This window comes from Paramacrobiotus metropolitanus, unplaced genomic scaffold, assembly GCF_019649055.1.
Source record: "Paramacrobiotus metropolitanus isolate TYO unplaced genomic scaffold, Prichtersi_v1.0 Parri_scaffold0000023, whole genome shotgun sequence".
Taxonomy (NCBI): Eukaryota; Metazoa; Tardigrada; class Eutardigrada; order Parachela; family Macrobiotidae; genus Paramacrobiotus; species Paramacrobiotus metropolitanus.
Genome location: NW_026570243.1, coordinates 102,575 through 130,468, shown reverse-complemented (window position 1 = coordinate 130,468; position 27,894 = coordinate 102,575). Strand labels below are relative to the sequence as shown.

Here is a 27,894-nt window from a genome sequence, read left to right as displayed (position 1 = left end):
AGTCGCGGAGTGTTCAAAACTTCCCGACAAATACACAACTGCATAGTACTCGTACACATAGTCATATCCATATGTATAAAATTGTAAATGTGATAATTATAGATATGATCAAATGCAGAATCACGTTGATTTGGGAATTGAAATTTTCCGTTACTCGCTTTTAGTTAAGCTTGATTCAATAACTTCCGGAAAGCTGGCCAGCCAGGATAATTTATGCAGTTTCATAAGAGACGACCCTAAAGGTGATTACGTGGTAGGCGTTATCGGTTGGAGTTCCAAAAAAGAGCCTCAGCACATCCGGGAAAAATCAAGCACAAGCTACTGATATTCCGTTTCTTATTCGGTCCAGGTATGCTAGAAAATATATGCGGGTTGTCGCCTAGTTTGCTTGCAAAGAACACCAGCACGTATGTAGATCAAGCTGCAAGATGCTAATTCAACACCTACTTGAACATATCTCGACAATCTATTTAAGTAATTGGTGTCGATGTTTAAAAAACAGAATTTATAAAATCAGATAGGTTCGAAAGGACCAACTGTTACTTGAGGTGAAAAACCTTGATCCTAACATCGATCGCATGAGAAAGATTACTATGTGCAGTAAGGTAGAAAACTGCATTTTTTGCTCCTTTATCGGCCAAAAATTGTTCGATTTACACATCCGGCAGCGTTGCTGATTCCGCTGCCGATGACGGTTGTCGACGCAACTTCTTGTTTTGGTTACTGGTGGTACAATTGTTGTCGGTTAGGTTACCGAGCTCTCCAACAGTGCCACGAGTTGTACCATTTGTTGTCGGTGTCACGTGTTTTGGACCAAAACCCAGGACTTTACGGTAGCCGTCGCGGAATCTGTCGTTGGTCATTCCATACAGGATGGGATTGCACGCTGAATTGCCGTGAGCCAGAACGATACCCAGAACGTACAACCACCCGGGTACGCTGGTCGGTTGGTGAGCCAGGACAAAAATAACGCACAAAAACCTACAGAATAGAATACGGAATCCTTTAGGCATACATGAAAGAGTACTATCTAGAATAATATGCAGCCTGCCTTTTAGCGGTGACCAGGCCCGTAGGGAGACCCCTCGCCCATTTTCAAAAATGTACTCCTCCCACAATTTTCATCGGATACTTTATCTGAATACACCGTTGAACTCGCCGTGAAATTCTGAACAAAACGGTTGAGGCCGATTTTTGAAATTCGTTTACCCCCAAAAATCGACATCCACGGGCGGTCGCCAATCCGACACCCCAGCCTTGGGGTTATTCCCCTTGGCCAGGGGGAAATGCCCCAAGAACTGCGTTGTCGTATTGGCGACCGCCCGGGAAGACGAATTTTCCGATGAACGGAATTCAAGAATCCCTTTCAACCATTTTGTTCAGAATTTTACGGCGATTTCAATGGTACATTCAGAAAAATTATGGGATGAAAATTGTGGAAGGAGTACAATTTTGAAAACGCGCAAGGGAATTCCCGAAAAGGCACGCTGTCGTAACAGCGACCGCCCGCTGATTCCGACTTGGGGGGAAAGCGAATTTCGAAAATCGGCCTCAACCGTTTTGTACAGAATTTCACGGCGAGTTTAATGGTGTATTCAGAAAAATTTTCGAATAAAAATTGTGGGAGAAGTACATTTTCGAAAATGGGCGAGGGGTCTCGCTACGGGCCTGGCGGTGACTAACGAAAAATAACCGAAAGCCAACGACTAATACTGTTAAGCAAAACGCAAACCATAAAGACAAAAAGTGATACCTGACGTATCGTTAATAAGAATGAAAATTAGACAGCAAAAAACTGAAAATAAAAACCAAAAGCAGCGTTAGTATCCATTGAACGATGGGCCACGCAACGTCATGCCCCCATTTGGTGCTTTCTATTCAAATGCTACTTTTGCTGTTTAACATTCCTTGCTGGCTGACTACCAGGCAGCACCTGTTGTCTGCAGGTTTAGTTGTGCTGCCAGGCAAATTCTGCGATGCCTGCGGCTGCAGCGTAAATAAGGTCAGAGATTCTCTGTCGTTGAGCGTAGAGGCTGCTTGTTAAGTATATTATGGTACAGCACGTATGGATGGCGACATCAGCATGGGAATAAGTTATGGGTGGTCTACAAAAGCATTGTAAACCCTACAATATTACTAATACGGTTCTCTCTCCGGAAATACTAAAAAAGCAAGTATATGTACCGGGATTGTAAAATTGAAAACCAAAATCCTCACCAAGATATAAAGAACAGCAGAAACGCTTTGAACAGCGTCTTGGCCAGATTGACATCATCCTGTCCTGTGTGAACCCCGAACGCTTGGGGATGCGTGTTTTCCAACTGGTCGCCATGACGTGACCGTTGTCTACCTTCGACGGTTCCACCCGAACCGAAGTTGCTTCGAAGTTGCTCCCTGGTGTTCCATTTTTCTCTGGGAGTCGACAGTGGCAGTTCTTGACCCTGATTTTCCGCGTTGACGCAATTGGGCTTTCACACTGCGCACTTTGAGGAAGATGCACATGTAACCGTAGAAAACGCCCACCAGAGGCAAGAGCACACCCAAGAACGCTAATCAATGAAAGTGATGATAAAGGACAAAAAAGGCAAACAGAACCCTTTTAACCGGGCCGTTAACTTACTGAAGAATATGGCGTAAGAATGCAGTGAACTACAACAACAAACCACAATTGTAAAATCATCAGTATAGTCTGCAGAACGAAAGGTTGCACCTTACATATCAAACGTGCAAATGTAGTAGTCCGTATTAAAACGGTTTATCCCCCAACCTTGAACGCAACCGGACAGATTCAATAGAAGTTTTCCAGTACACACTACACAGCACTCAATGTTTTCAAGGTACTACCAGTATTTTCAGCATACTGACAAACCAAACATTAGTGGTAAAATCAGCGTCACTTCGGTAACGAACGCCCATTTCGCAACATACAGATACAATACCAGGAGCGCACGATTCACGCGCGCGCTTTTAAGCAAAGAGGCGCTTGTTTGCGATGTATAGTGTTTAATGGAAAAGCCGCAATGGTAATCTGCATCTTTATGCCGTGGATTACAGTCAATAGCACTCACCGATGTGATTGGGCATATGAATTAAATGAGCACCTATCCAGATGCTAGCACAGCACAAAATCGACGTACGAAACGTAAAGAACGAATTGTACCGGTGCGGTTTGCAGATTAAGACATATCTGGAACAAAGTCATCATTAATGCTATACTGTTAGGAAACTGCATGTCGTCTTTGTATTCCCAGTTTTGTTTCAATAATTAACTCCTTCTTGCGTATGCTATCATCACGATAAAAAATACCACGACGCCTTACTTAAATTTTTAACGATGTGAACCAATTACTTACCTATTGAGACTGATGGCGCACCTATTGCCCAACAGAAAAAATATAGGTTCAAGCATAATATTACTAAACTACTTAGTTTAGTAATATTATGGTTCAAGGTATACAACGAAAGTACAGAGTATTAAGTACATCATTATTAAAGCAACTGTAGGGACCCGGCTCGGGAGTCGCCCCAAGTTGAGCCGGATGAACATACTCGCACTTACATATTCCACATGGATGATATGCATGCTGGTGCGCAGAAATTTGCAATCCACCCGCACAAAGTACCGTTATGAAGTAGAACTTTCCGGCCTGCCCCAGCTCCTAATTAGAGCATAACCAACCACAGATAAATTATATTTTGTACGGTGGTTTTTTTTATTCAGCATTTCAGCACTCTAAGAATTCTCTCAGACTCATTCACTCAGTCAGTACGATTTATTGTTTGTCGTTCGTACAATGGTCCTGTTTTTGCAAGGTTACATCATTTGCTGAATATTATGTATACTCGAACTTCCCAAGTTTTATTAAGAAATTTACCGTTATCCAATAAATCTTAGCTTTACCGATATACCATTGGCATTATGCACCATATTTTCTGGAAACTGTTCTGAAAATTCCGTAAAGACTACGTATAGAGTTTGTATAAAAGTGAATTCTTGGACATATCGGCGAACACATGCTTTTATTATTAAAAATATAAACGTACGCGTTTAACTTTCTTACCCACGACATTAAAAGGGTCGATAAAGGCGGTTATAACCAGATCCGCCAGTGCCAAATTGATCACGAACACGTTGCCGCTTGTGCGCAGAGGCTACAATATTGATACTTTCACATTCGCAATACATGAGAACAACGCGTTGAGAGTTTTCTGGATTTGCTATTTCTGGTCATGTAACTTCGGTAAGTATCACATTTGTATTTCTTACCTTAACTAAGCACACAGCCAGGACGATCTGTTCAGAACGAAAAAGCCTGCACTTTATTTTTGGGAAAGAATGGCTATCCAATACAGTTTCGCACAGCAGTACCACGTACCAACAGATTACCCAGTGTTCCAATTAGCGCGGCACCGCCAATAACCAACACGGCAATAAACGTCCAGCCTATTAAATGGGAGATAACGTACACTTTCTACAGCTTTTCTCAACGATGCTCAGTTTATACACTGTTTTACCTAAGCTATGCTCGAGATAAATGTACGGTTCCGCTGTAGCTGTTAGCGACAAATTGTTGCAAATCCCATTAGCGGTAAAATTGACACAAGCAGACGGGCGGTCAGTGAAGTTGACCATCGGTGCAGTCCATGTTGACTGGATAACCGGCATTTTACACAATTGGTCAGGCAAGATTAGTTGACAAGCCGGAAGAATGATAATGTTCATAAAATTCACTCAGTTTCAGTATTTATACCGGGCTGTTGGAAATCTCCCGTCAACCGTTTCAGTAAGTACCAACCGGTCTTCGTTCCACTTTAGCACCAGCAACGCATGGATTAAGGGTTTTATCCTAGAACTGGATAAGTATGCAAAACCTAATTGAGTCATGACGTTAAGCGGCTCATTGGGCGCTGCAGAAGTGCCCGTTGTCTGGGGATTACCAAATGCTGGGAATACACTGCTGCGAGGAAAAGAAAGCGTCAAGGCTGCACTGACTGCATACACATACGGAATGGCATATTATGAAATCATGGCGGAGGATGAAAACCGTATGATGTATTTGCCTAGGCACTGATAAAAGCTTAACCGTTAATCCTTTATACAGCACAGGAAGTAGTGCAAACGTTGCGATGCTCCATCATTTACATTTCATTGGAAATACCGTCGTTATAAACGAAAGATTATTAGAAACGTCACTTGTCGCATCTGTCAACTTGGAGTTAGGATGCTAATGTGAGGGAAAATACCATTTGAAATTGAGTTCTACCATGCTGTGTATGCAAAACACAGCAGGTTAATGGGTTACCAGCTACCGAGATGAACTATAAACTAGCTTGTTTCCGAGCTGCAGCGGTAGCAATAGGCATGTCTGGAATGCCAAGAACTTTCAGTATATTTCGGAATTCGATACGACTTAAAGAAATTTTGCGAGGTTATAAGGTACTTTTTGCACGTCGATTCAAAAGCACATCACTCATTCTTCAACGCACGTCTACGGATTGCTGGCATGATTTGGGCCGATTTGGGCCCACGCTCAAGCTCTGACTCTGACCGCTCAAACTCTGACTCTGACCATTTAAAGTCTGACTCTGACTGTCCAAACCTAAGAAAAACCTAAGAAACCTAAGAAACCTAATAAACCTAAGAAAACCTAAGAAACCTAAGAAACCTAAGAAACCTAAGAAACCTAAGAAACCTAAGAAAACCCTAAGAAACCTAAAAAAACCTAAGAAACCTTCAGAATCAGAGTCAGACTTTTAGTAGTCAGAGTCAGACTTTGAGCGATCAGAGTCAGACTTTGAGTAGTCAGAATCAGAGTCAGAGTTTGAGTCTGGGCCCATGATTTGTTGTAATTGCCCCTTCTAGACCCTGCTCCGTGCAAAGTAATGAGTAACGGCTTTCCTCCACTTGGGCACGGTCAAGAACAGCAAAATCGGGTCAGCATTATTTTGGCAGGTGGTCAGCACTATAGCCACGGCAATGGCCTGGGCACTAAAGTAGTGGAACACATTCTGGAAACCAAAGTAGATGGCATACGGACCCCAGCAGATGACGATGCTCACTCCCAAAACGCCCATGAACAATTCGCCTGGTTTTCCTGCGCTGCTTCCCTCTCCCGGACTTCGTTCGGTTCTGGAACGCCTACCGGCTGTGAATTTTGTTGGCCGCTCTGGTCCGTGGGATTACTGGAACCCGTTGGTTGACCACCCGTACCGCTGCGGTTTGAGGTGGATGCGGAGGTCGAGGTGATGAGGAACGACACGAGTCCGAGGATCTTCTGGAAATTCTCCGAAATACTTTCCACAATTGAGGGAGTTGCTTGGATAATGAAACTGAACTTGGTGTATTGCGCTTGCCGGGCGGTAACGCTGTGATGGTGGCAGATGTGAGGGCGATGGCGTGGGCCACGATCCACATAATGGCGATCACGCGGCCGACTGCGCGCCTACTTTGGAAATCACAGAATCTGATCGGGTGTACCATGGCCCAGATGCGGTTGAGAGCGATGACGGCATGATTCAGCGGTTGGCCGATGTTGAATGAATAGACGGTGTACACGTAGAAGACGCATCCAGGAACACGAATATTCAGGTTCGGTGCAAAAGCGCTGAAGGCCGAGAACGCCAGGGATGTGGAGTCGAAGAAGATGCTGACGGACAGAAGGCTGAGAAAATAAAAGTCAAAGGGCACTTTTCGGGTGTCCGACCTGAGAAATGCAACGACTAGTACAGAATTAAGAGGGAGCGCTGTAATATGTAGAACGACCAAGACCACATACGATGCAATGATAAGATCGGGTACAGGGGGCGCGTGCGAGCCGCTGGCGTTCGGTGTGGCAGACGTAAAGTTCATCAGCGTAGTGTTCATTGCTGAATCTGATAACCGAATGGAATTCCGGAAAACGAGCGAAAGTGGTTTGAACATAGTAAACCTACACCAAACTATGCAGCCAGAGGTTCTTTATATTTTATAAGTGTTTTGGGAGACAACTTTACATAATTGTAGGTGCGGTATTGTTTTGCACGATATGTGTTCGATAACAAAGGGTTACGCATGCAGCTAGCTCCGTGCTCACGAGACTCACGGCTAATTTAATACTTACTGAACCCTTACGGTGGGTAAAAATCAGCAGGAAGCAGAGCCCTGCACGAGCCGAGCCGGCTCACGAGCGCTCGGCGCTCGCGAGCACTTCGAGCGAGCAGGCGTCGTTTTGCGAATTTGCGAACGAGCTGAGCAACAGAAAAAAAATTGCGAGCGAGCCGAGCGAGCGGGATGGTCGGGTGCGAGCGATCGCGAGCCTACAGGCTTGACATTGTGCGAACTGGAGAAGTTTTTAGTACAAAACACTTCTGCACAATTACCAAAATTACATTGAACGACCTGAAAACGGTCTTAAAGCACCGTCACCTTCGCGCTTCGCGCGAAGTGATTTACTTACTTTCCTAGACTGGTTGGGACTCGGGACTAAGTTTTGATATTTTGTAGCCAACAAAAACATTATTTGACGGGTTTATGAATCAGTTGAATGCTTCCTAACTCCTAAGAAAGGTGCATTTTAATTTTCTAGCATTCTATTATATGTATTTATTTCAGACTAAATTAAAAAAACTTCATCCAGTTGAAAATTTGAGAAAGGTATTAGCGAAAAAATGAAACTGTAACGAAACGGACTACCAGTATGGAGATATAAGTGATTGTCTCTGAACATCCTGTTGCAATTACTGAGTTTTTGTTTTGGTGAAAAGTTTGGTACACGTGTAATTAATTCGTGCAAAAAATTGATACGTAATTTTTGTCCGATCTCACGAGCGAGCCGATTTGCCAAAATAAAATTACGAGCGAGTTGAGCGAGCGGAAGCTAAGAAAAATTGGAAAACGAGCGAGTTGAGCGAGCGGCGGTTTCGGCGCGAGCGAGCTGAGCGAGCAGGAAGTTTCAGAAAGCTGAAACGAGCGAGTCGAGCAGCACTTTTGCTGCTCGTGCAGGGCTCTAGCAGGAAGTACATGTCTGTACATGTCTAGAAAAGATCGGTTTGACGCTACATGCACATGCGGACGCTTGCTCGTTGACCAGTGTATGTTATTGAGAAGGTTGCCATTACGGCGATTAATTTGATAATACAGGTTATGTACAAAGTATTGTTTTTGACACTCCTTGGAGCAGTTGATAATCCCGCGCACCGCCACCATTTAAGCGGAATGGCTTTTGCATAATGAAAATGTCAGCGGGACCTCTGCTTGAATGCGCAAACAGCAAACAGGAAGCGGGAAGAAAACAGCAAAGGGGGAACAACGAGCAGGGAAAAAAGCAAACCAAACTTAGAATTATCTGAATAGATAAAAAATTGCAAGTGTAAAACGTTGTAGGTGGAAACCGAGCAAATTTAAGATTTGCCCTAAGATACCAGGCCGTTCTAATGTGAAGCACGCCTACTTCATTGGGAAAAAGGACGGAAGTTTACGGCCAACAGCTGTCGCGTGTTAGTAAGACATTCCGCAGACTGTGGTCGAAACTGATACCAGACGTAATTTTATAATAATTCGAAACATGAGAACTATACAACATAAGAATTTCAATGAGAATTATTTACAACATGAGAATCATTTACAACATCAGAATTATTTACAACATCAGAATTTAAACTTTTCCACTCCTTCCATCATTCCCATAACCGATGCCGCGTTACCACGCTGCATCTTCAGCAACGATCTCTGCCGTAGAAATTCAGGAGAACGGGTTCCGCTTGTGTGTTGCTCAACTCGTCTGCCCAGTGATTCGATAATTGCGATAGTGAACGGTCTCCAAGGGCCCACAGTTTACTGACGTACTTCGGACACGGGAGCGCAGTTGACGTCGACAGGTAAAGGAGGCGTTCGCACGACCAAAACGGTACCAGATTAAGGATGCTCGCAATCTCGCATGGTTCTGTCGGACGATTCTGTAGACCCGGAACCCAGCGTGGACCCGGGTCTGCGACTAAGCATATTTGTCCATTGTCATTCGTAAAGCGATTCTACACTCCGTTGGGCGACTCAAAAAACTTTTATGTGTGACACTACAAGTTTCACTTGTGCAGCTGTGCTACGCATTTATCTGTTCCTTTGTGTAATCAGTTGTCTATAATTAAACCGGCTATCCTGATGTTATGCTTATTTTCAGTGCTACAGTATAGTACCGAACTGGAATTTATTTATACAGTAGATATTGTCGTATACGCACACTTTAGCGGAATAATTTGAAGAAGTTTAGTTCACTTTGACCAAGCAATCTGGCAACACTAACATGTTCTTATAAACTTAAATTCGGTCCTTAAATTCTTATAAACTTAAATTTGCTTGCCAATTTTATGATAAACCATTGTGACCACAGTTAATAGTGGCAGAAACTACGAGTGTGGTGTACGCTGATGGAAGCAAGAAAGAATTCTTTATTAATCAATGTGGACAGCTGTCATCTTTCCTGGAATCTACATAGATTATTTTATATTAACCAGTCACCCGTTGTACTGCACCTGCACAGCGCATCATTATCCCGTTTTTCATCCGCAGAACTGACATTGTAGGGCCACTGATGTATAATATTTAACGCTTTCTGCACTTCCTCGCATCTGCTGTTCATGGCATCACATTATTTCCAAAATACTATCGCGTCCTTTAACTGCAAGGCGCAAGACATCAGAAAGATACATCCTCCCAGAAAAGCCTTCATTTTTATGAACAGAAAATACTTAGCTGACATTCTCGCCGGTTGCCGAAAACGGCTCTTGCTGATCTACAGATGTATGCTATGTAATATATTCTTACTTAATAACGGTTTGCAGTTTTGCAATATACACATAATGTGGCTGTACCCACTATGTGTTGCTGCCAGACATGACCTGTGCAAGAAGACAGATTGCTTTTGCCAGCTACTTTTAAATAATAACATGTACAATTTCGTCTCTGCGGTTCTTTTAGCTCTGTTTTTGGTCCCTTATCAGAACGATCACGCGGCTCTCTTTGCCTGATTGGGAATCAGATGACGCACACACCAGTGACACAACAAAAATAGTGTGTTACGTTGGAACTCACAGCTTTCCTGAATCTGTTTTTATTTTAATTTAATAGCAACAATTTTATCATGTTGTTCTGCTTTACTTATTTGGATTGACCAGTTTGTTGACTTTTGCCAAGTGGACTCATTCTGCGTATTGACTCCTTCTATCACAAATTTTAAACATAAAAAATCGCAAAAACAAAGGCAAGCAGAAAAAACTTTTGATTTTGAGCACGTAAGTGCCGCAACTGTATGCGACAACTTTTTAATCCACTTTGTCGAAGGCTATAAGAAAACTTCAGCCTCCTCCTGATTTTTTTAGTTCATTTAAAAATATTTTTTCAACTGCTTATCCTACTTCATCAAAAGAAAGCTCTCATTACATCTATCTACAGTAGTTTTAAGTTTAATTTTCTTTGCTGTTTACCTGGTGAGCAATCAAGCAGCTTCAAATGCATTATTACGAAACGCTTCAAATGTATTCATATGTATCGCGTACTGCAAAAGACCTCGTACAAAGTTTCTTAGGCCTTTCTATTTGCAACAATATAAAAGTCAATCCCCTCAGCTGGTAGCGGTACGCGCTGACTTATCTATAATTGTAAGGAGTGCCAGGAACAGTACATGTTATTAGTGCGTAACTTGCTGTGCTGTGGCAAATTAATCGCCGTAATCGACAAAATTTTGTCCCGGTCAACGAACAAGCGCACAGACGTAAGGAAGCGTAAACACGTGTACTTTGTACGTCGTTATAGCGCTACGAGTCGCTGTATCCGTTTCGTATCAAAAAGATGTTGTAGCCTGTTTCCGTACAAACTAAGTCCTACGTGGTGTGTGAGCAATTGGTAAGCTCGTCGGCGTAGTATTCATTGTTCCCTACAGCAGAAAGGAGTTCGGGAAAACGAGCGGAAGTGATAGATACAGCGTCCCGCTCTACAACAAGGGTGATTTTTATTTTATTAAATGTTTTTATGGAAGCCACTTTACGTAAGTGTAGGTGCAGTGCGCTTTTGTAAGAATTTGTATTCGTCACAATTCGATCACAAACAGCTATGCATTGTGCTGGTTTAGCAATCACGGACTCGCGAGATGATATAACTATAACTTCCTGCTTTGCCAATGACGAACAGTATACCATCAACCAGTCATAGCGGAAGAACTGTCAAGGTTTGCACAAAACAGCACGGGGAAAATTATATATGCTCATCCATATCGGCCACAGTAGCCCCTGTACTTTTCCTGTCTAGGGCTTTATCATTGTACCCCATGAGGTACTAAAACGCGCAAAGTGCTAGTGTAGCGTATCCGGTAAAGACTCAATTACAGTATAAAAATACTATCGCCATCGGTCAGCTGAACAAAGGAAACGGCATCTGAATACTTGCCCCTTATCACACATTTCAAAAAACTTTGCTAACCAATAGTTACCGCACTGTCCAACATTGACTGTCGTAAGCACATTCAGTGCTTTGCATATACTACGAATAGTCTACGATTATAGCATTTACGCTTCTAGATTTCCTGCTTTTTGGTGGCGAAAAAATTTTGTAGTTACCTGTTTGCGTGCTTCTGTAATATAGAAGCACACGAACAGCGACAGCAAGATTTTTTTGCCAGCAAATAAAGCAGGGGTAGGCATTAAAGCTGCTAAGCTTGCCATGTCGCCTTGGAAATACAAGCCTGTTCCATACAGCAAGCGCAGTCGCAGCGGCGCTGGAAGCGCAAGAAAATAAGTCCCGGCTTTTCTTGTACCTAAACGGCAAATACATCTTTGCACCGATAGTTTCGAAACGAGACTATGCATTCTTCGAAGTGGCCGACACTTTGTCCGTGGTAAAGCTTTGTGCCGTGACAAGTTACGTGCGGATACGGAACGCCACAAAGTACTGTTCTAATCAAACGCGGACCAGCGATTTCGAACAGCACGTGGTGATCGGACAGCTGAAGTATAATTACATCACTGGGGAAGCCACAACGGAGCCAATGGCCGTTGACGCTGTTTGCCAATAAGTACAAAGAATGACGCTGGTTGACAGTATACATACTAATCATATTACTATTGGAGAAACAGCCCTGTTTAGTCATTGCCTGTATTTCAGGCTGACCCGCTTTTATCTCAGGGAAATGAGCCCTGGAGAAGATAAAGCTGCGTCTGTGTTGTCGTGATGTGGACAGCAAGCACTGGACGTGATCAAAGCCGACGCGGAGATGAAATTGAAATTAATGCAATGCCCTATTGATTAAAAGAGGCAGCAGTACGCTTTTCGAGAAAGTACGCTTTTAATCAAATTAATCTGTAGAATTAATTAAATTAATCTGTAACTTTTCTGGTGAAACTGAGCAAAAGCATGTAGTGTTTAGCATTCGGTAAATTTCTGTTTGTGAACACAATTTTCAACTGCGAAGAATTTGATTCACCAACGTTGGTGTCGGTCATGTGGTTTTGTTTGCGCGAAGCTAAAAGTTATGAAACTATCAACCGTATCCATTTCTCCACCAGATCGAGTTCAGCGTAAATTTAAGTTAAACAAAGAAGCAACTAAAAAACTTTATTGCCCTCCCAGTTAAAATAAAGAGGAAACTTTAAGGAGATAAACGGATTAAAAGGAAGTGTGCAAAATTGGGGTACATGAGCTAAAACTTTCGCTTTCGCGTACTCCCTAAAACCTTTTTACATACTGTTCTATGAAAGTGAAAGTTGTAGTAACTGTGAAACATGACTATTATTGGTCACTTGTCATTACATGTGCAGCCTCTTGATTAATCACCATCGGCACAGACACAGAAAGCCGCATTGGTTTTATAATTATAAAACGATTTTTTATGTCTCATGTGCATGAAGGTCGATTTTTGCGCGGTGTGACGCAAGGCACGAGTCATGCTGATATTACTGAACTGATAATAATTATTGATTTGATTGTTTATTATGGATATTATGTACTTCGTGCGTGGAAAACTAGGTACAGCGTGAATTCAGTACTGTATATCTGTAAAATTTCAGTTGCATTTAAACAGTTGCGTGAATCTTTTGCGCAGATCTCCTAACACCAAGGCGAATAATACTGGATCCAGGATCCCTTGCACCGCATACAAGGTGTCGCCGATCCGCTGCAGAAGATCAAAGCCGAAACCGCAGACTCTCAACAGAACTTGTCGAACCATCGATGGCGTCCAGCACACGAAGATCGTCACCGTCAACACCGCCAGCACCCTGAAACCACGCTGATGATCCTTTGCCAGGCTTGGCGGTGACCTTTCCGAATGCCGTCGACTTCCCCCCGATGTCGTCGTGCTCTTCGCATATGATACCGCAAAATGCACGAAGACGCGGCGACCATGGCGGTATTTCCAGCAGAGAAACGGATATGAGACGTACATGAACACATTCGGAAACATAAAGCAGATAACGTACACGGAAAAGGAATACACGCTCTGCGCCACATCATTCGTATCGCAGATCCCGGCGCTCTCCGGGTACTGATAAAACAGATAATCGCGAATTAAGAGCGGTAGTAACACCACGTGACAGCAGACAACAGCGCTCGCGCAAATCAATAGCGCCACCGTCGTCGTGTGGCAGTTGCGATAGGAGACAGGGAAAATCAGCGCCCAGATGCGATTGACACTGATAAGGAGGTGCGCGTGCTTTACCATGGCGCTGCCGATTTCATCGCTGTACATCGCCAGACGACACCACACCGAGCCGAAGTAACCGGGGTAGTTTATGTAACCCATGATGCGGCAAGCGTCCGGCAGAGTCAAGTAGATGTTAGCCAACAGCAGGTGCATGAGATAAATATTAAAGGGAGCGTTGTGGTGCATGTGAACTTGGATCAACAATCCCAGCGCAAAGCCGTTAACAGCGACGGTTGTAAAGGAGATGATGGTCTGGATGGTCGCCCCGGAGTCCCAGTCGAATGTCTGATTAAAAGAAGCGTTTGAATGATTCATGAAGAACATAGCATCTGAATTGTTTATGAAAGGCTAAGGGAGCGTTACAACGGTAATTAAGACTTCAAAGGTAAATGTACCAGTGCCTCATCAAGATAGTATAAACTGTTGTCAAGCTTTTGTTAATGGTTTATAGAGACCTATTTCAAGTCTTCCTAGTGAAGGAGGCACGAATTTAAACCGTATCCTGGCCGGATACAGAGAAAGAGTATGCAGCGTCCGTACACAGGAAATAGGTTTATTTCCGTTGTATGTGTGAGATGCTGTTGTGGTTTCCTGACTATCTACGGAAAGAGTAAAGGTCGGAACTCTTACCATGATGATATTTTACCGCAAAAGGTTTTTTGCTTAAGCTGGTTGACAGCAGGTTGACAGCCGTATGCAGAGGTTGACAGCTAATCCAGAATCCGCCATTCGTTGCAGTTATTTCAAGGTAGCTTACCATTGGTATGGACAGTTTAAACTTTTTATCTTGCGTGTGCAGTGCTCAACCATAATTTACTACTGTTTTACTTTCGGTCCGTAATGTCAAATCACTTTGAAGTTTAGACATTTAATGTTGGTTGATCGACACAACGTCGTACATTCAGTCTTTATGATTAGTCTAAAGCATTTCATTTAGATCTTTCTATGCTTTTCTTGCATGATGGCGCAACTGGTTACAACTGCAGTAAAACCTACACGATATTTATACGCGCCGCTTGCCACAGCCTATACAATTTCAGTCACAACAGTGGTTTAAGCTGGCGCACTACGATCGGACAGTAATTTATTCAGGAACCCTGTCTGCATGGGCAAAATCCAAATAAAGGAAAAGAGCGCGTAAAAAATACTTGTAATTTCTTGTTAAAAATGGAGCATGGCAGCTAGCGCGCGCGGGATCGAACAACTGTATTTATTGTTAGCCGTACGGTATTTACGACCGCCCGAGTTCCAAGCTGACATCGCGCGATGTTTTCTCTCTGCGTGATAAAATTTGCCATAGCTTATTGCTGTAGTCGGCATTCAATGCGAAGAACAATATCTAAAAAACAGAAACAATAGTCTTTATAATACACCACGCAGGTTAAAATAATATTTCAGTAGAATCTAACACTACAGTTGCTTTTCGTAACCTTACCGGTGTCATGGCATAGGCACACACGTGCGCAATCCTCGTCCACAACACGACAATCTCCTTAATAATGGACGGACGCATCAAATAGAACACAAGCTGTATGAAGAAATAACAGACGCAATACGACAGCATCGAAGCAAACAGGACCCGCGACATTTGAAACAGACGACACCGGCGTTTTGACAGTTCTGTGGCGTTGGGCCCGGCCGCGTCGAACACACAAGCGCGCTTAAGTTTCACCAATAAGACGATATACAAGATCAGCGTCACCGCCATGGGCAGATAATTCCCGATGGGAATCAGCATGGTCACTCGTATCATAATCCAACCGCGGTTCGTGGTGGCGCTGCAGGCGTTCCACGGCGGTGTCAGTTTGTAATGATCCTCCAGTGCATCTGGCACACTGATAGCCACCGGGATTAGCCACGCCAACAGCATCATCCCGCCCAGCACGCGATTGGTGGACCACGCCCTGTAGCTATGGGGATAACATGCCGCAACGAAACGATTGCATCCCAGACACAGTTGCGCGTAATTCCCGGCTTGGATGGCCATTTGGAGGATAATTTTAATGTAGATGCAGTGATGTGCTTGGATGATGTTGAACTGGCCGATGTAGATGGAGATGTACTGGAACGGCAAGAGGACCATGACGACCAGCATTTCAATTGCAACTAGGTGGATGATCAGGACGCCGGAACCGCGTTTGTGTACTTTCAACCCGGCGATCACCATGAGTAACAGGATGAAGAGAACCGCGGCTGCGAGGAAAACCAGGATGCTGGTGGCGGACCAAAGTGTCATGATGCTGTGATAGGTATGCCAAACATTAATGGCCACGGCTGACGCATTGATGTTGGCCGGTAGGGAAGAATTCCCGGGATGGGTGTCGTTGTTTGCCAGCATTCTCTGCAATCAGTGCCAGTATTTCGCGAAATGGGATGTGTAGCGTAGCGTAACACTCCGTTTTATCGGTTACGCTTACTACCGTCCACAGTACTATGGTGTTTGATTACGGACCGGCTTGCCACGCTTGCGTGCATCATACGGTCTTTAAAACACAAAAATTGATACCTTAAAGATCGGGAGTGTAGAAATTACATCTCTCTACAGCAAGCTGTTCTATTAATTCATCCAAATTCAGCCAGCAAGCTGCAGCGCCCGCAACGGGAATATCAATTGCAGAGAAGGGCCCGCTTGGTAATCATCGCCTGCAGGCACGTCGTGGGCAGCCGCCGTTATTAATTAACCAAGTTTTGCTCTACCATCGCTCTCTAGATTGCTTAAGATTTCCTGCCGCTAAAGCAATGAAACGGCAGTATTCTGGATATGTGGTGCCGGACTGCCGGTCATTAGATAACAAACATCTGGATCTCGTTACAAGGCACCAGTTGTTGCTACAGGCTAATTGACGTCGATATCTAATCCTGGTGGATAAATCATGAACACTGCTGGATGTGGATCAGGATGTACTGGGTCGGAAAGAAATATCTTATGATACATTATGCCGATCTACACACCGTGTCACACATTGCTTTCCATGCGTTGTACACACATCCGAGCACAATGAATAATAAAACAGGACCTACTGTAGGAAAATCACCCTTTCCATGTACAACATAACCAGACACCGAAATGCACTAAAGTATTGATTGGCCACAGTCAACATGATAAAATTAAGCATTGCTACTATTTAACGTACGATGCATTCACAACGTCGTTCATTAATATTCCAGGGCTGGCGTGACGTGTAAATAATTGTAGTCGTAAACTACGGTATGTTTTGGACTTTTGTGATTGCTTGGATGGGCTTGTACATTGCATTATACTGTACATGTTGTTTTATCCGTACACACAGCGATCGATATAGCTCTGTCGGAACTCAGCTCTGTATTATTCTGCAGGTAAAAACGTGGTGGATAATTGTTTGTCGATAACCGTGACGTTCCAGACGGAAAACAGGGATAATTTTTTTCCTCCTTAAGAGCGCAATGTGATGAAAAGCCGTCTGGTTGGAAGAAGCTGGGCGCTGTTCATGCTGGGCGTGATCACCGTGAGAGCCAGACCGCAGCAACTTGCTGTCTACGTGACTGGTGTGACTGATATTATTTTATTTTTACACTCTGCAGTTATACAAGCCCGCTTCACATACAACTGACCACGTTACGCAGCTAACGGAGAAGCCCCCGTTTCGGTCATAATTAGATGATAATTAATGATCCCCCAGCGTCAGGAAATCTCGTGATGGTGCAAGATGCCTTGACTTAAGGTGCTTCCTGGTGCTGCACGACCGTTCTGCTTGCTGTATTACTGCAGCAACGTCAGCACAGTCTGTGTAACTTCTAAATAATAACCAAGTTTCATGGTCATGCACAAAAGACAGTGTTACAGGAAAGTTTTGTTTTACCCAAATGTTTTGTCAGCTTACATTCCATCCGTATTCGCTTCACCCAAAATAGGTGATACAACAAAATCGATTATACGTGTTAGACCACAATATATGCCCGCGCAATACACACGTACGTAACCAGTTCGTAGGCTGGAAAATTTGAAACTCCCTATACTGCAGAAGTGCTTATAAAAAGCGTGACCATCATGTTGCAAATTCAGTAAAACACGGCACTCTGTTAAGACTGCACTACTCGTACAAACACGCAGATTGACACTGAGCTCTGATCACGCATTTGACTTTAAAGTTGTGGGTTCATCACACAGAATTATCACAAACACGTTGTCATTAATCTCTAACACTTACAGTTGCCTTTCGCTCAAATGGTATAAATAAAAATCTTCATTAAGAAAAAAACTATGTAACGACGTGAAAAATAAAGGCTTGACAGCGGCTGCCGTATGTGTATCTCTTTCTGTGTAAGGCATTAATTAGCGTTCGTTGCTGTGTATGTCAAGCAGTAATCGAGTAACGATCTTGACTGTTGCGTAAAACAGAGTGCAGTGTGAGACCTGAACATTGTTAAGGGTCCGGTCCGTTCACATACAGTAACTGTCGGCAAATTTTCATTCACAGAAATCACTCAGTAGTTATTTTTGTACTTCGTACATAAACAGATCTTAAGGGATTTGGCCCGGTACATAGCGCTAAAATCGTGTACATTGACGGGAATATTCGCTTTCGCGCACTTTCAAACACTTTTTTGGGTTGCTTTTTGACATTGTGTAGCCGAATGATTGGTGTACATAGGCGTGAAATCCGTTTTCGCGCGCAACATCCGGTTGCGGAGTTATGAGAGTAACAAAATTCTAAAAAGTTTAAATGCATTCAGGTGTACCAAAAGTCTAATCATGGACCGATCCCAATCGAACTTTGCACGTAAATGCACGTAACCATGAAGATCGTTTTGACACGGATCCACTTTTCTAGCATGTTTTTCAAATTTTAAAATGAATTTCAAAAATTTTAAAATTCATTTTAAAATTTGAAAAAAATCGTGGAAGTCTGGATCTGTGTAAAAACGGTCTTCATGGTTACGTGCATTTACGTGCAAAATTTGAAAGGAATCGGTCCATAATGAGACTTTTAGTACACCTGAATGCATTTAAACTTTTTGGAATTTTGATACCCTCATAACTTCGCAACCGGATGTTGCGCGCGCAAACGGTTGTCTCACCTAGGTATACAATTCTTCTGGCTACAAAATACCATAAAGCAATTCAGAAAAGTGTTTGGGAGCGCGCAACAGCGAAAGTTCCCATGGATGTACACGAACTTGGTGCTATGTACCGGGCCAAATCCCTTAATGCTGAAAGTGCTGTTGATTCTTTGGGGCCTACACATTTGGTCGGAATGGAATACGGAATCGGAATGCAATTGTTGGAACGGAATACAAATATTCGGAATTAAATTTCCGGAATAGGAATCGGAATACTAATTTTTTAACGGAACGGAATATATTAAATTAATCGGAACGGAATCATGTTTGCTCGGAACGGAATATGAACTGCTTGTGTATTACGTATTATTAGTATTATCGACTGTACATGGCGAATTGACACGGTACTCGTACCGCATAGGTTAATAATAACAATAAACTTGTAGAATAATGGCTTTCCTTTAATTGCATTAAGTACTGCAAGCGCGCATCAATAAGTTCGCTAATGCCTTGTAACATAAAAACGCGCTAAAACCCAGTAAGGAACGCAAAACAAAAACAACCATTTTAAAACGTAAAATTACGCAGAACAGGCGAGTACATGAGCACACACTGGAAAGTATTTAAAGCTAGTAACGAACAAAAGTTGAGATGCAACCATTTTAAAACGTGCAAATACGCGAAGCAATTATTACTCGTACTAGCGAGTATATAACAAAATATTTGTAATTGTCTGCCATACAGAAACTTTTCCATTCCGGTCGCTAAAACAATGATACCCATTCCCGCGTTGTTACGATCCGTATCCCTAATCTAGCAACATAGACTGTATATCAACAAATTTACATTAAACTGTTAGAAAGTAGTTCTACTCAGCGGAACCGCATTTATACGCAATACCGTCTACCTGGATCCGCAAAGTTGGCAATTTTCTTTTGTATATTTTATGCACTTATGCTAACTACCAAAAACTGCGCTATTGTAATGTTTTCATAACGGAAGTGAAATACGGGATGACTTCGCTTTTCCTGAAGCATGCATGCATCGTTGCCATCTCCCTTAACTGTTTCTCCCTATTATTTTCGCTTTCTTCGCACTTGTCACCAGAGAACATTTTGGAAGGGAAGGGGGGGGGGCATAAAACATGCATAAAATAGCAGCTTTTCCACACTTTTCTATCGTAATTTTTGGTGCGGCCGCGCTAGTTCCATTTTTTCGCGGTAGCCATTTGCGCCAGCTAATGGCGCATCATTTTCTCTTTTCTTCCTTCGGGAAGGGGGCACCAGTGCGCCCCGCCCTTAAAGAAGGGCTCGCAGGAAAGAAATCGTTAATCAGTAATAAAAGAATATGTGTTATAATTTGTTTAAATATTCAGTCTGGGTTAAAAAACAAACGTTTCGTTCTGAGAATTCCAATTCATCAATTTGCTGCCATGCATAAAGCCAAGATAAATCAAATAGCTGAACACCTCATCATTATTCCTAACCATACTATCGTCTCAAGTTAATAGAACCATTCCACTTAAGCAGAACAAACAGTCAGTGCTTTCTGGTGGTTGTTACCTTATTTTCGGCAAGACTCAATGAATTTCTGTAATGCCTCTTGATCGTCAGCATCCAAGTCACAGTTTTCGATAATGGTTTCGGTAAAACGCGATACGCTGTTCAGCACAAAATCGCCGTGCCGCTTACGGACACGCATCCGGCTGAAGTGGTACGTGGTAGGACGAGCCGGCGTGGCTGCTCTTGCCGAGCCGGTCAAGCCGGACATGTAATGCGGTTCATTAAGCACGAGAACTATCTTGGGAATCCCATTCACACACAGTTTTTTGCCGCATCCGTAGCACCTGGATCCTGTATGATCTGGCTCACAGGTCTCAACCCGAAAAGGACCAGGTGGGGTTGAGATCCACTTTCACCCCAATGCTGTGCTGAATCTGTGTAATTTGGGCAACCTACAGTACAGTCGAACACTTATAATAAAAGTATAAATCTGCAACGATCCGCGCAACTTAAAATTTTTCACGTTCATATATTTCCTGATTAACCGGGTAACGCTCAGGAGTTTATTTTACATAAACTTATTTATGGCGCGTGGTTGGTGTGATATGCGCCCGGAAATTCATTGCCGCAAATTGTTACGACTAGTGCACATTTATTAATCCAACGCACACTGCCCTTTAAAAACATTCTTATATTTGGAAGATTATTGCACTGTTACTGTTACATATGTTACTGTTTGTAAGTTATAGATATATAAGGAAAGAAAAGCTGTTTACAAAAGTGCAGGTCACAATTGAATTTTTTAAGGTGAAAGCTCCGCACACCGCCTTTCACCACCCTTTGGTTCATAAAATCTCTCGGCCTGTCGTCCGGCGCGTCTTTTTAATGAAAGCAGTTCCTTTTTCCTTGAACCGTTCTAAAATTCATTTTCAGTATTCCGTTCCGACTGTTACATTCCGATTCCATATTCCATTCCGACCAACTGTGCAGGCCCCTTCCGTTCGCCGTCTGATATTACACTGCCGTTACTGCGTATGTCTAACACGCCGATTTATTACCCAAAAGCGAAAACATCTTTTGTTTTAAAACAATAACAACTGAACACCGCCTCGGCCTCCCTTAACTGACAGTATTCGCGCTAGCGATGAGAACAAATTAACAGCTGATTGCGAATAGTTGAAAGCTTAATCAAACTTCGGAAAGACCAGAAGACGGCAAACCTACGGAAAGGCCAGAAGACGGCAAACAGCAGTTAGGAGATGAATCTACGATCACATTACACAAACAGCAGTCTGCAGATGTGTCTATTGTAATCATATCTTGTTACACTAAGCCGTCAGTAACTTCCCTCCAGTACCCGGTGGGTGGTGGATGGCTGTCAGTGCCGGGTGGTGGACGACCGTCAGTGACTTCCGCCTAGTACCGGGCGGGTGGTGGACGGCCGTCAGTTACTTCCACCCAGTACCGAGCGGGTGGTGCGTGGCCGTCAGAGACTTCCGCCGAGTTGCTGCAAGGTTAACGTAATGCCACATGCCTATTTTAACTGTACAGTATACATTAACATATTGTGGACATTGTTATTGCACTTATTTTTATTGTACTTATTGTAGACACATAATTATTGTAGGGATACGAGCGGTATCCGCAATCCTGGCAGCGACCACACGGATCATGACGAAAGTGATAACACCATGCTTGAAGATGAACCGGAAGTGCTGGATGCTTCAACTAATTCCGCGCGCACCAACCATAACGAAGTATCCCTTGTCGATGCCGTTGAAGCATCGGATGACGAAGAAATTCAGTGGGATGGGGGTTACAAGAAACGCAAGTGAGTTATTTGAAGCCACATTCTGAGTGCAAAAACATTTTCACATGTTTTACTTTCATCATAATTGTTTGCTATTTGTTTACAAAAGAATAGAAAGTAATAATAAGAAACTGTTTGCAAAAGAGTGCAAAGTTCAAAGCCCTGTCTAATGTGTGTTGCACTTTCATCGTGTCATCTGTTGCTTATTTTTTCGACTTGAAACGATATCGCTATTTACACCGTAATTTTATTCAGGTTGGGAGATTACGTATATCTGACGCTCCCGGCGCGGGAACGTGATAGATTTAGCCTCTGTATTCAGTTATTGGAAGATGATCCTGAAGCGACCGAAGAGTGCCTGAATACAACGGCTCCTGTCGGATTTAAACGCAACGGCACGTTTTTGGTCCAGAAAAAACCAATGGATGATTTGTCGACCTTTCGGCTGGACGGTGTCGCAAACTGGAGAAGCGATGGGTCGAAAAAAGTGGTTGGCCCGGCAAAATGCACATATTACAAAAGTGACGACTGCCCAAATTTCCGCAAAAATGTGTATGAACTCCAGAATGGGGAACCAAACTTTCTTTTGAATTATGCGGTGGTAGAGTACTGATGGACATCCGGCAGTATTTCATCTGACTTCACTATGGCACCACGTGCCAACTCAGGCGGAAAGCACAGACAAGGTTGCACTGCTGTCGGACTCCGTATACTTAAAAAGGTTGCGACAGAAAATCCAAAACTAAGCTCAAACGTCAAAAATAAAAAAATGGTTTTGACTGGAGACCATTTGCTGTGGTATTCGCAAGTGACCTTTTCAACAAAACCTGTCAGAGACATTATATACCGGCAAAGGTATCGAAAAATGAATTTTAGAACGGTTCAAGGAAAAAGGAACTGCTTTCATTAAAAAGACGCGCCGGACGACAGGCCGAGAGATTTTATGAACCAAAGGGTGGTGAAAGGCGGTGTGCGGAGCTTTCACCTTAAAAAATTCAATTGTAACCTGCACTTTTGTAAACAGCTTTTCTTTCCTTATATATCTATAACTTACAAACAATAACATATGTAACAGTAACAGTGCAATAATCTTCCAAATATAAGAATGTTTTTTAAAGGGCAGTGTGCGTTGGATTAATAAATGTGCACTAGTCGTAACAATTTGCGGCAATGAATTTCCGGGCGCATATCACACCAACCACGCGCCATAAATAAGTTTATGTAAAATAAACTCCTGAGCGTTACCCGGTTAATCAGGAAATATATGAACGTGAAAAATTTTAAGTTGCGCGGATCGTTGCAGATTTATACTTTTATTATAAGTGTTCGACTGTACTGTAGGTTGCCCAAATTACACAGATTCAGCACAGCATTGGGGTGAAAGTGGATCTCAACCCCACCTGGTCCTTTTCGGGTTGAGACCTGTGAGCCAGATCATACAGGATCCAGGTGCTACGGATGCGGCAAAAAACTGTGTGTGAATGGGATTCCCAAGATAGTTCTCGTGCTTAATGAACCGCATTACATGTCCGGCTTGACCGGCTCGGCAAAACAGCCACGCCGGCTCGTCCTACCACGTACCACTTCAGCCGGATGCGTGTCCGTAAGCGGCACGGCGATTTTGTGCTGAACAGCGTATCGCGTTTTACCGAAACCATTATCGAAAACTGTGACTTGGATGCTGACGATCAAGAGGCATTACAGAAATTCATTGAGTCTTGCCGAAAATAAGGTAACAACCACCAGAAAGCACTGACTGTTTGTTCTGCTTAAGTGGAATGGTTCTATTAACTTGAGACGATAGTATGGTTAGGAATAATGATGAGGTGTTCAGCTATTTGATTTATCTTGGCTTTATGCATGGCAGCAAATTGATGAATTGGAATTCTCAGAACGAAACGTTTGTTTTTTAACCCAGACTGAATATTTAAACAAATTATAACACATATTCTTTTATTACTGATTAACGATTTCTTTCCTGCGAGCCCTTCTTTAAGGGCGGGGCGCACTGGTGCCCCCTTCCGAAGGAAGAAAAGAAAATGATGCGCCATTAGCTGGCGCAAATGGCTACCGCGAAAAATGGAACTAGCGCGGCCGCACCAAAATTACGATAGAAAAGTGTGGAAAAGCTGCTATTTTATGCATGTTTTATGCCCCCTTCCCTTCCAAAATGTTCTCTGGTGACAAGTGCGAAGAAAGCGAAAATAATAGGAGAAACAGTTAAGGGAGATGGCAACGATGCATGCATGCTTCAGGAAAAGCGAAGTCATCCCGTATTTCACTTCCGTTATGAAAACATTACAATAGCGCAGTTTTTGGTAGTTAGCATAAGTGCATAAAATATACAAAAGAAAATTGCCAACTTTGCGGATCCAGGTAGACGGTATTGCGTATAAATGCGGTTCCGCTGAGTAGAACTACTTTCTAACAGTTTAATGTAAATTTGTTGATATACAGTCTATGTTGCTAGATTAGGGATACGGATCGTAACAACGCGGGAATGGGTATCATTGTTTTAGCGACCGGAATGGAAAAGTTTCTGTATGGCAGACAATTACAAATATTTTGTTATATACTCGCTAGTACGAGTAATAATTGCTTCGCGTATTTGCACGTTTTAAAATGGTTGCATCTCAACTTTTTGTTCGTTACTAGCTTTAAATACTTTCCAGTGTGTGCTCATGTACTCGCCTGTTCTGCGTAATTTTACGTTTTAAAATGGTTGTTTTTGTTTTGCGTTCCTTACTGGGTTTTAGCGCGTTTTTATGTTACAAGGCATTAGCGAACTTATTGATGCGCGCTTGCAGTACTTAATGCAATTAAAGGAAAGCCATTATTCTACAAGTTTATTGTTATTATTAACCTATGCGGTACGAGTACCGTGTCAATTCGCCATGTACAGTCGATAATACTAATAATACGTAATACACAAGCAGTTCATATTCCGTTCCGAGCAAACATGATTCCGTTCCGATTAATTTAATATATTCCGTTCCGTTAAAAAATTAGTATTCCGATTCCTATTCCGGAAATTTAATTCCGAATATTTGTATTCCGTTCCGACTGTTACATTCCGATTCCATATTCCATTCCGACCAACTGTGCAGGCCTTGGCTTATTGGCGCCGCAGGTAAGAGAGAAAATAACAGCTCTGCGTTATACTGTATGTATGATCTGAGTGGAAAGGCGAGTTGTTTTCCCGTAGGTGTCACTGTATCATATGATCATATTTATATGCAGCTTTTGGTGCTAACAGCAAATTTTGAAAATAAGGTGCTAAGCTTAAATTCAAAATGTCAAAATATAAAAGTAATTCTACATGCTTATATTTTGCACACATAAAATCTCTTGTGAGGCTGATGGTCGCTGGATCACTTTTAATTGTCTTAATAACTGCGGCGTTTTCTGATGGAAATTTTGGTGTTGAGTGTCGTGATAATTACCTCGTAAAATGCTTGGTTTAGCTCGGATTGAATAATGGCAAGTTTTCGGAGTCGGTTCCTAAAATAAAATAAAGTGAATACTGAGGAATTAAACCTGCACAGTTCAATAGCGTAATTGATAAAAAAACGGAAGACCATTAAGGTACAAGGTTTTAAATTGTCTTAGCACCTAGATGCAAGTTGCTTTCCTGTTTTTACCGCAATTAGAGCTGGTATCAGATGTTTTGATTTTGTTGGATAGTACATGTATTCCTCACGGAATTTGTTCAATATACCGGAATTTTCTTTTTTGTTTGCGAAAACTGCTTTAACTGCCGCGGTATTAAAGACAAAAAGGTACTGCGGTAATAGCTTAAATGTTTAATCGAAAATTATGATTAGGTAACTCGGACATTGCAAAGCTACCCGGCTATCAATAAGCAAAGTATTTGTACTGTTATATTTCCTGCACGCTTCCCTGATGATTCTTGAACACCTAACTTAATAAAAAAATATACTGATTAAGATGCGGCAAAATTTTAGAAATTTATTTTGCGGTTACCGCATCAGTTGTGGTACAGCCTGCGGCACTTAGACAAAAATTGGGCAATCTCTAATACAGTTGGTACTTTTTTCTCCACTCAAAACAAAATTAGTTTTGCGGTCGCTGTTTATGGTAGCGATATGCCGTTAGAAATGCTTCACTCAAGTGTCTAAAGCACTCGTATTTTGTAGGAATAAACTTTATCATGGCGACTCGGTTCAACACATCGTGACTTATTTCTTTCTCCGTTGAAGAAGCAGTGGTGGTTAAATACTGTTTAAAAAATTCAAGCTTATTAATTATTATTTTTTATTCTTGTCACGGTGCATCGTTCTTTGTATCTGTATCTATCACGCGATCGTCTTTTTCTACCAGTAACATTGCTACAATAACGCGTATGAAAATCGGCCTGCGCTGAATTTGCTAGAAATTTCCGGAATGTTCATTTTTTCTTGTTTTTCATGTGGCGCCATTAAGGATCTAAACGCGTGGCAGTTTCGATCGACGAGCCTTGTTATTAAAAAAACCAAGACCAACCCATCTCGTTTGTTACACAACTTCGTTTCAAGGTTGCAGATTGCCGGCATTGTTCAAAGAAAAGCCACCCGCCAATCAGCGCGCATAAACAATGGACAGCCAGAAAGTTGGCAACCATGGAAGTTCCAACCTTGATTACGCTTGGCAGCCAATACAACAAATAGCACCCGCGGCGTGTCTGTTACACAAAGAAATAGAGCGGCTATAATTCCCCTTAAAAACCGATGACTGACTTGCAAAACATTCAGTTGGGCTCGATCAATACTCTCAATCGCCGACATTCGTCTAACAAGCTAACGCATCACAGGCGGCTCTCTGCAACCATGGCCAAGTTAGCAATGTTCGTCTTCCTGGTTTTGGCGGTCACCTATGCTTCCGCTGCGCCCAACAACAACTGCAAATGGGTTAAGAAAGGTAAGGAAGCTTTTAAAAGTGATTATATAAGTGATTATATAACCGCAGAAACGCAGTATTACGTTGACTTGATTATGCATCCCATATTAATTAATATTCTAATGTTCGGGGCGATTCAAACCGGACATATTTTTTTCCAGATTTTTTCAAATTTTGCAATTTTATCTTGGCTTTTGATTATCCTTCTTTCAATAAACAGCAGCAAAGTGATGTAATGAAGCGAACTAAATGTCCGTGTCTTGTAGATAGGGGCGTAATAGCAGGCGCCACCGACAGCATTGGGCAGAATATCGGCGGTTTCTTTGGCGGTGCATTTGGCGCCGTTGCGCCGCCCAGTGCCAACTCTGGTGCCATTGCCGCAGCCAGCGGGGACGAGAGCCAGGACGATAGTGACAGGTCGGGTTTGGGCGGTGTGGCTAATACGGGTGGCCGGCTTGTGGGAGGAACATGGGCCGGAGTGGTGCCGAATTCCGTCCGCTGTGGGAGTATCACGTCAGCCAAGCAAACTGGTATGCATATAGCTAACAACGGGAATTTTCTTTTAATAACTTTACTGCACGAAGCGCAAATTATTATTATTGTTATTAGTAAGGTGAATCGAATTGCACGCTAAGGTCCAAAATCCAAATTGCTTCGCTATCGATAGAGTAAGTCATTTTATTGATTTTCGTAGGTAACGCTGGAAACTCCCGAGTCGATCCCGCGTGTGCTGATGGCTCGTGGCAGGATAGCCGCGGTCGTCCGTGCAAGCCGTAAGCAGTACGACAGTGGACAAGCCGTGAAACAGCCAAAAACTGCAACTTTATGAGATTGCACTGTACAGATTTGTAAACTGGCCGCAACAGCAGTTATGTAAACGCCTACCAGGAAATTGCTGTCCTATTTGTTCATCGTCTATATTACACCAAGGAGAATTTCCTTGTCCGAGCCAGTTGATTAAAAAATGACATAATTCAAA

The 27,894-nt window shown here is 42.7% G+C and overlaps 2 protein-coding genes and 1 pseudogene across 2 annotated transcripts; 1 reads left to right on the top strand and 2 right to left on the bottom strand.

Moving 5' to 3' along the window:
* Window positions 1-513: 513 nt before the first annotated feature.
* LOC129587004 (melatonin receptor type 1B-B-like) lies at window positions 514-6,865 on the bottom strand (annotated as a pseudogene).
* Window positions 6,866-13,028: 6,163 nt separating this feature from the next.
* On the bottom strand, window positions 13,029-13,991 carry LOC129587003 (uncharacterized). The gene has a single exon (XM_055480578.1). The coding sequence runs from the start codon at window positions 13,989-13,991 to the stop codon at window positions 13,029-13,031; it is 963 nt and encodes a 320-aa protein (XP_055336553.1).
* Window positions 13,992-26,752: 12,761 nt separating this feature from the next.
* On the top strand, window positions 26,753-27,894 carry LOC129587151 (uncharacterized). Its single transcript, XM_055480762.1, has 3 exons — window positions 26,753-26,936; window positions 27,182-27,445; window positions 27,610-27,894. Exons 1-3 carry the CDS (start codon window positions 26,846-26,848, stop codon window positions 27,690-27,692), a joined length of 438 nt encoding a protein of 145 aa, XP_055336737.1. The 5' UTR covers window positions 26,753-26,845; the 3' UTR covers window positions 27,693-27,894.

Coding starts and splice junctions, on each gene's coding strand:
- LOC129587003 (XM_055480578.1), bottom strand. CDS start 13,991: ATGTTCTTCATGAATCATTCAAACGCTTCTTTTAATCAGACATTCGAC.
- LOC129587151 (XM_055480762.1), top strand. CDS start 26,846: ATGGCCAAGTTAGCAATGTTCGTCTTCCTGGTTTTGGCGGTCACCTAT. Junction 26,937..27,181: donor CTGCAAATGGGTTAAGAAAG/GTAAGGAAGCTT, acceptor CGTGTCTTGTAG/ATAGGGGCGTAATAGCAGGC. Junction 27,446..27,609: donor CACGTCAGCCAAGCAAACTG/GTATGCATATAG, acceptor TGATTTTCGTAG/GTAACGCTGGAAACTCCCGA.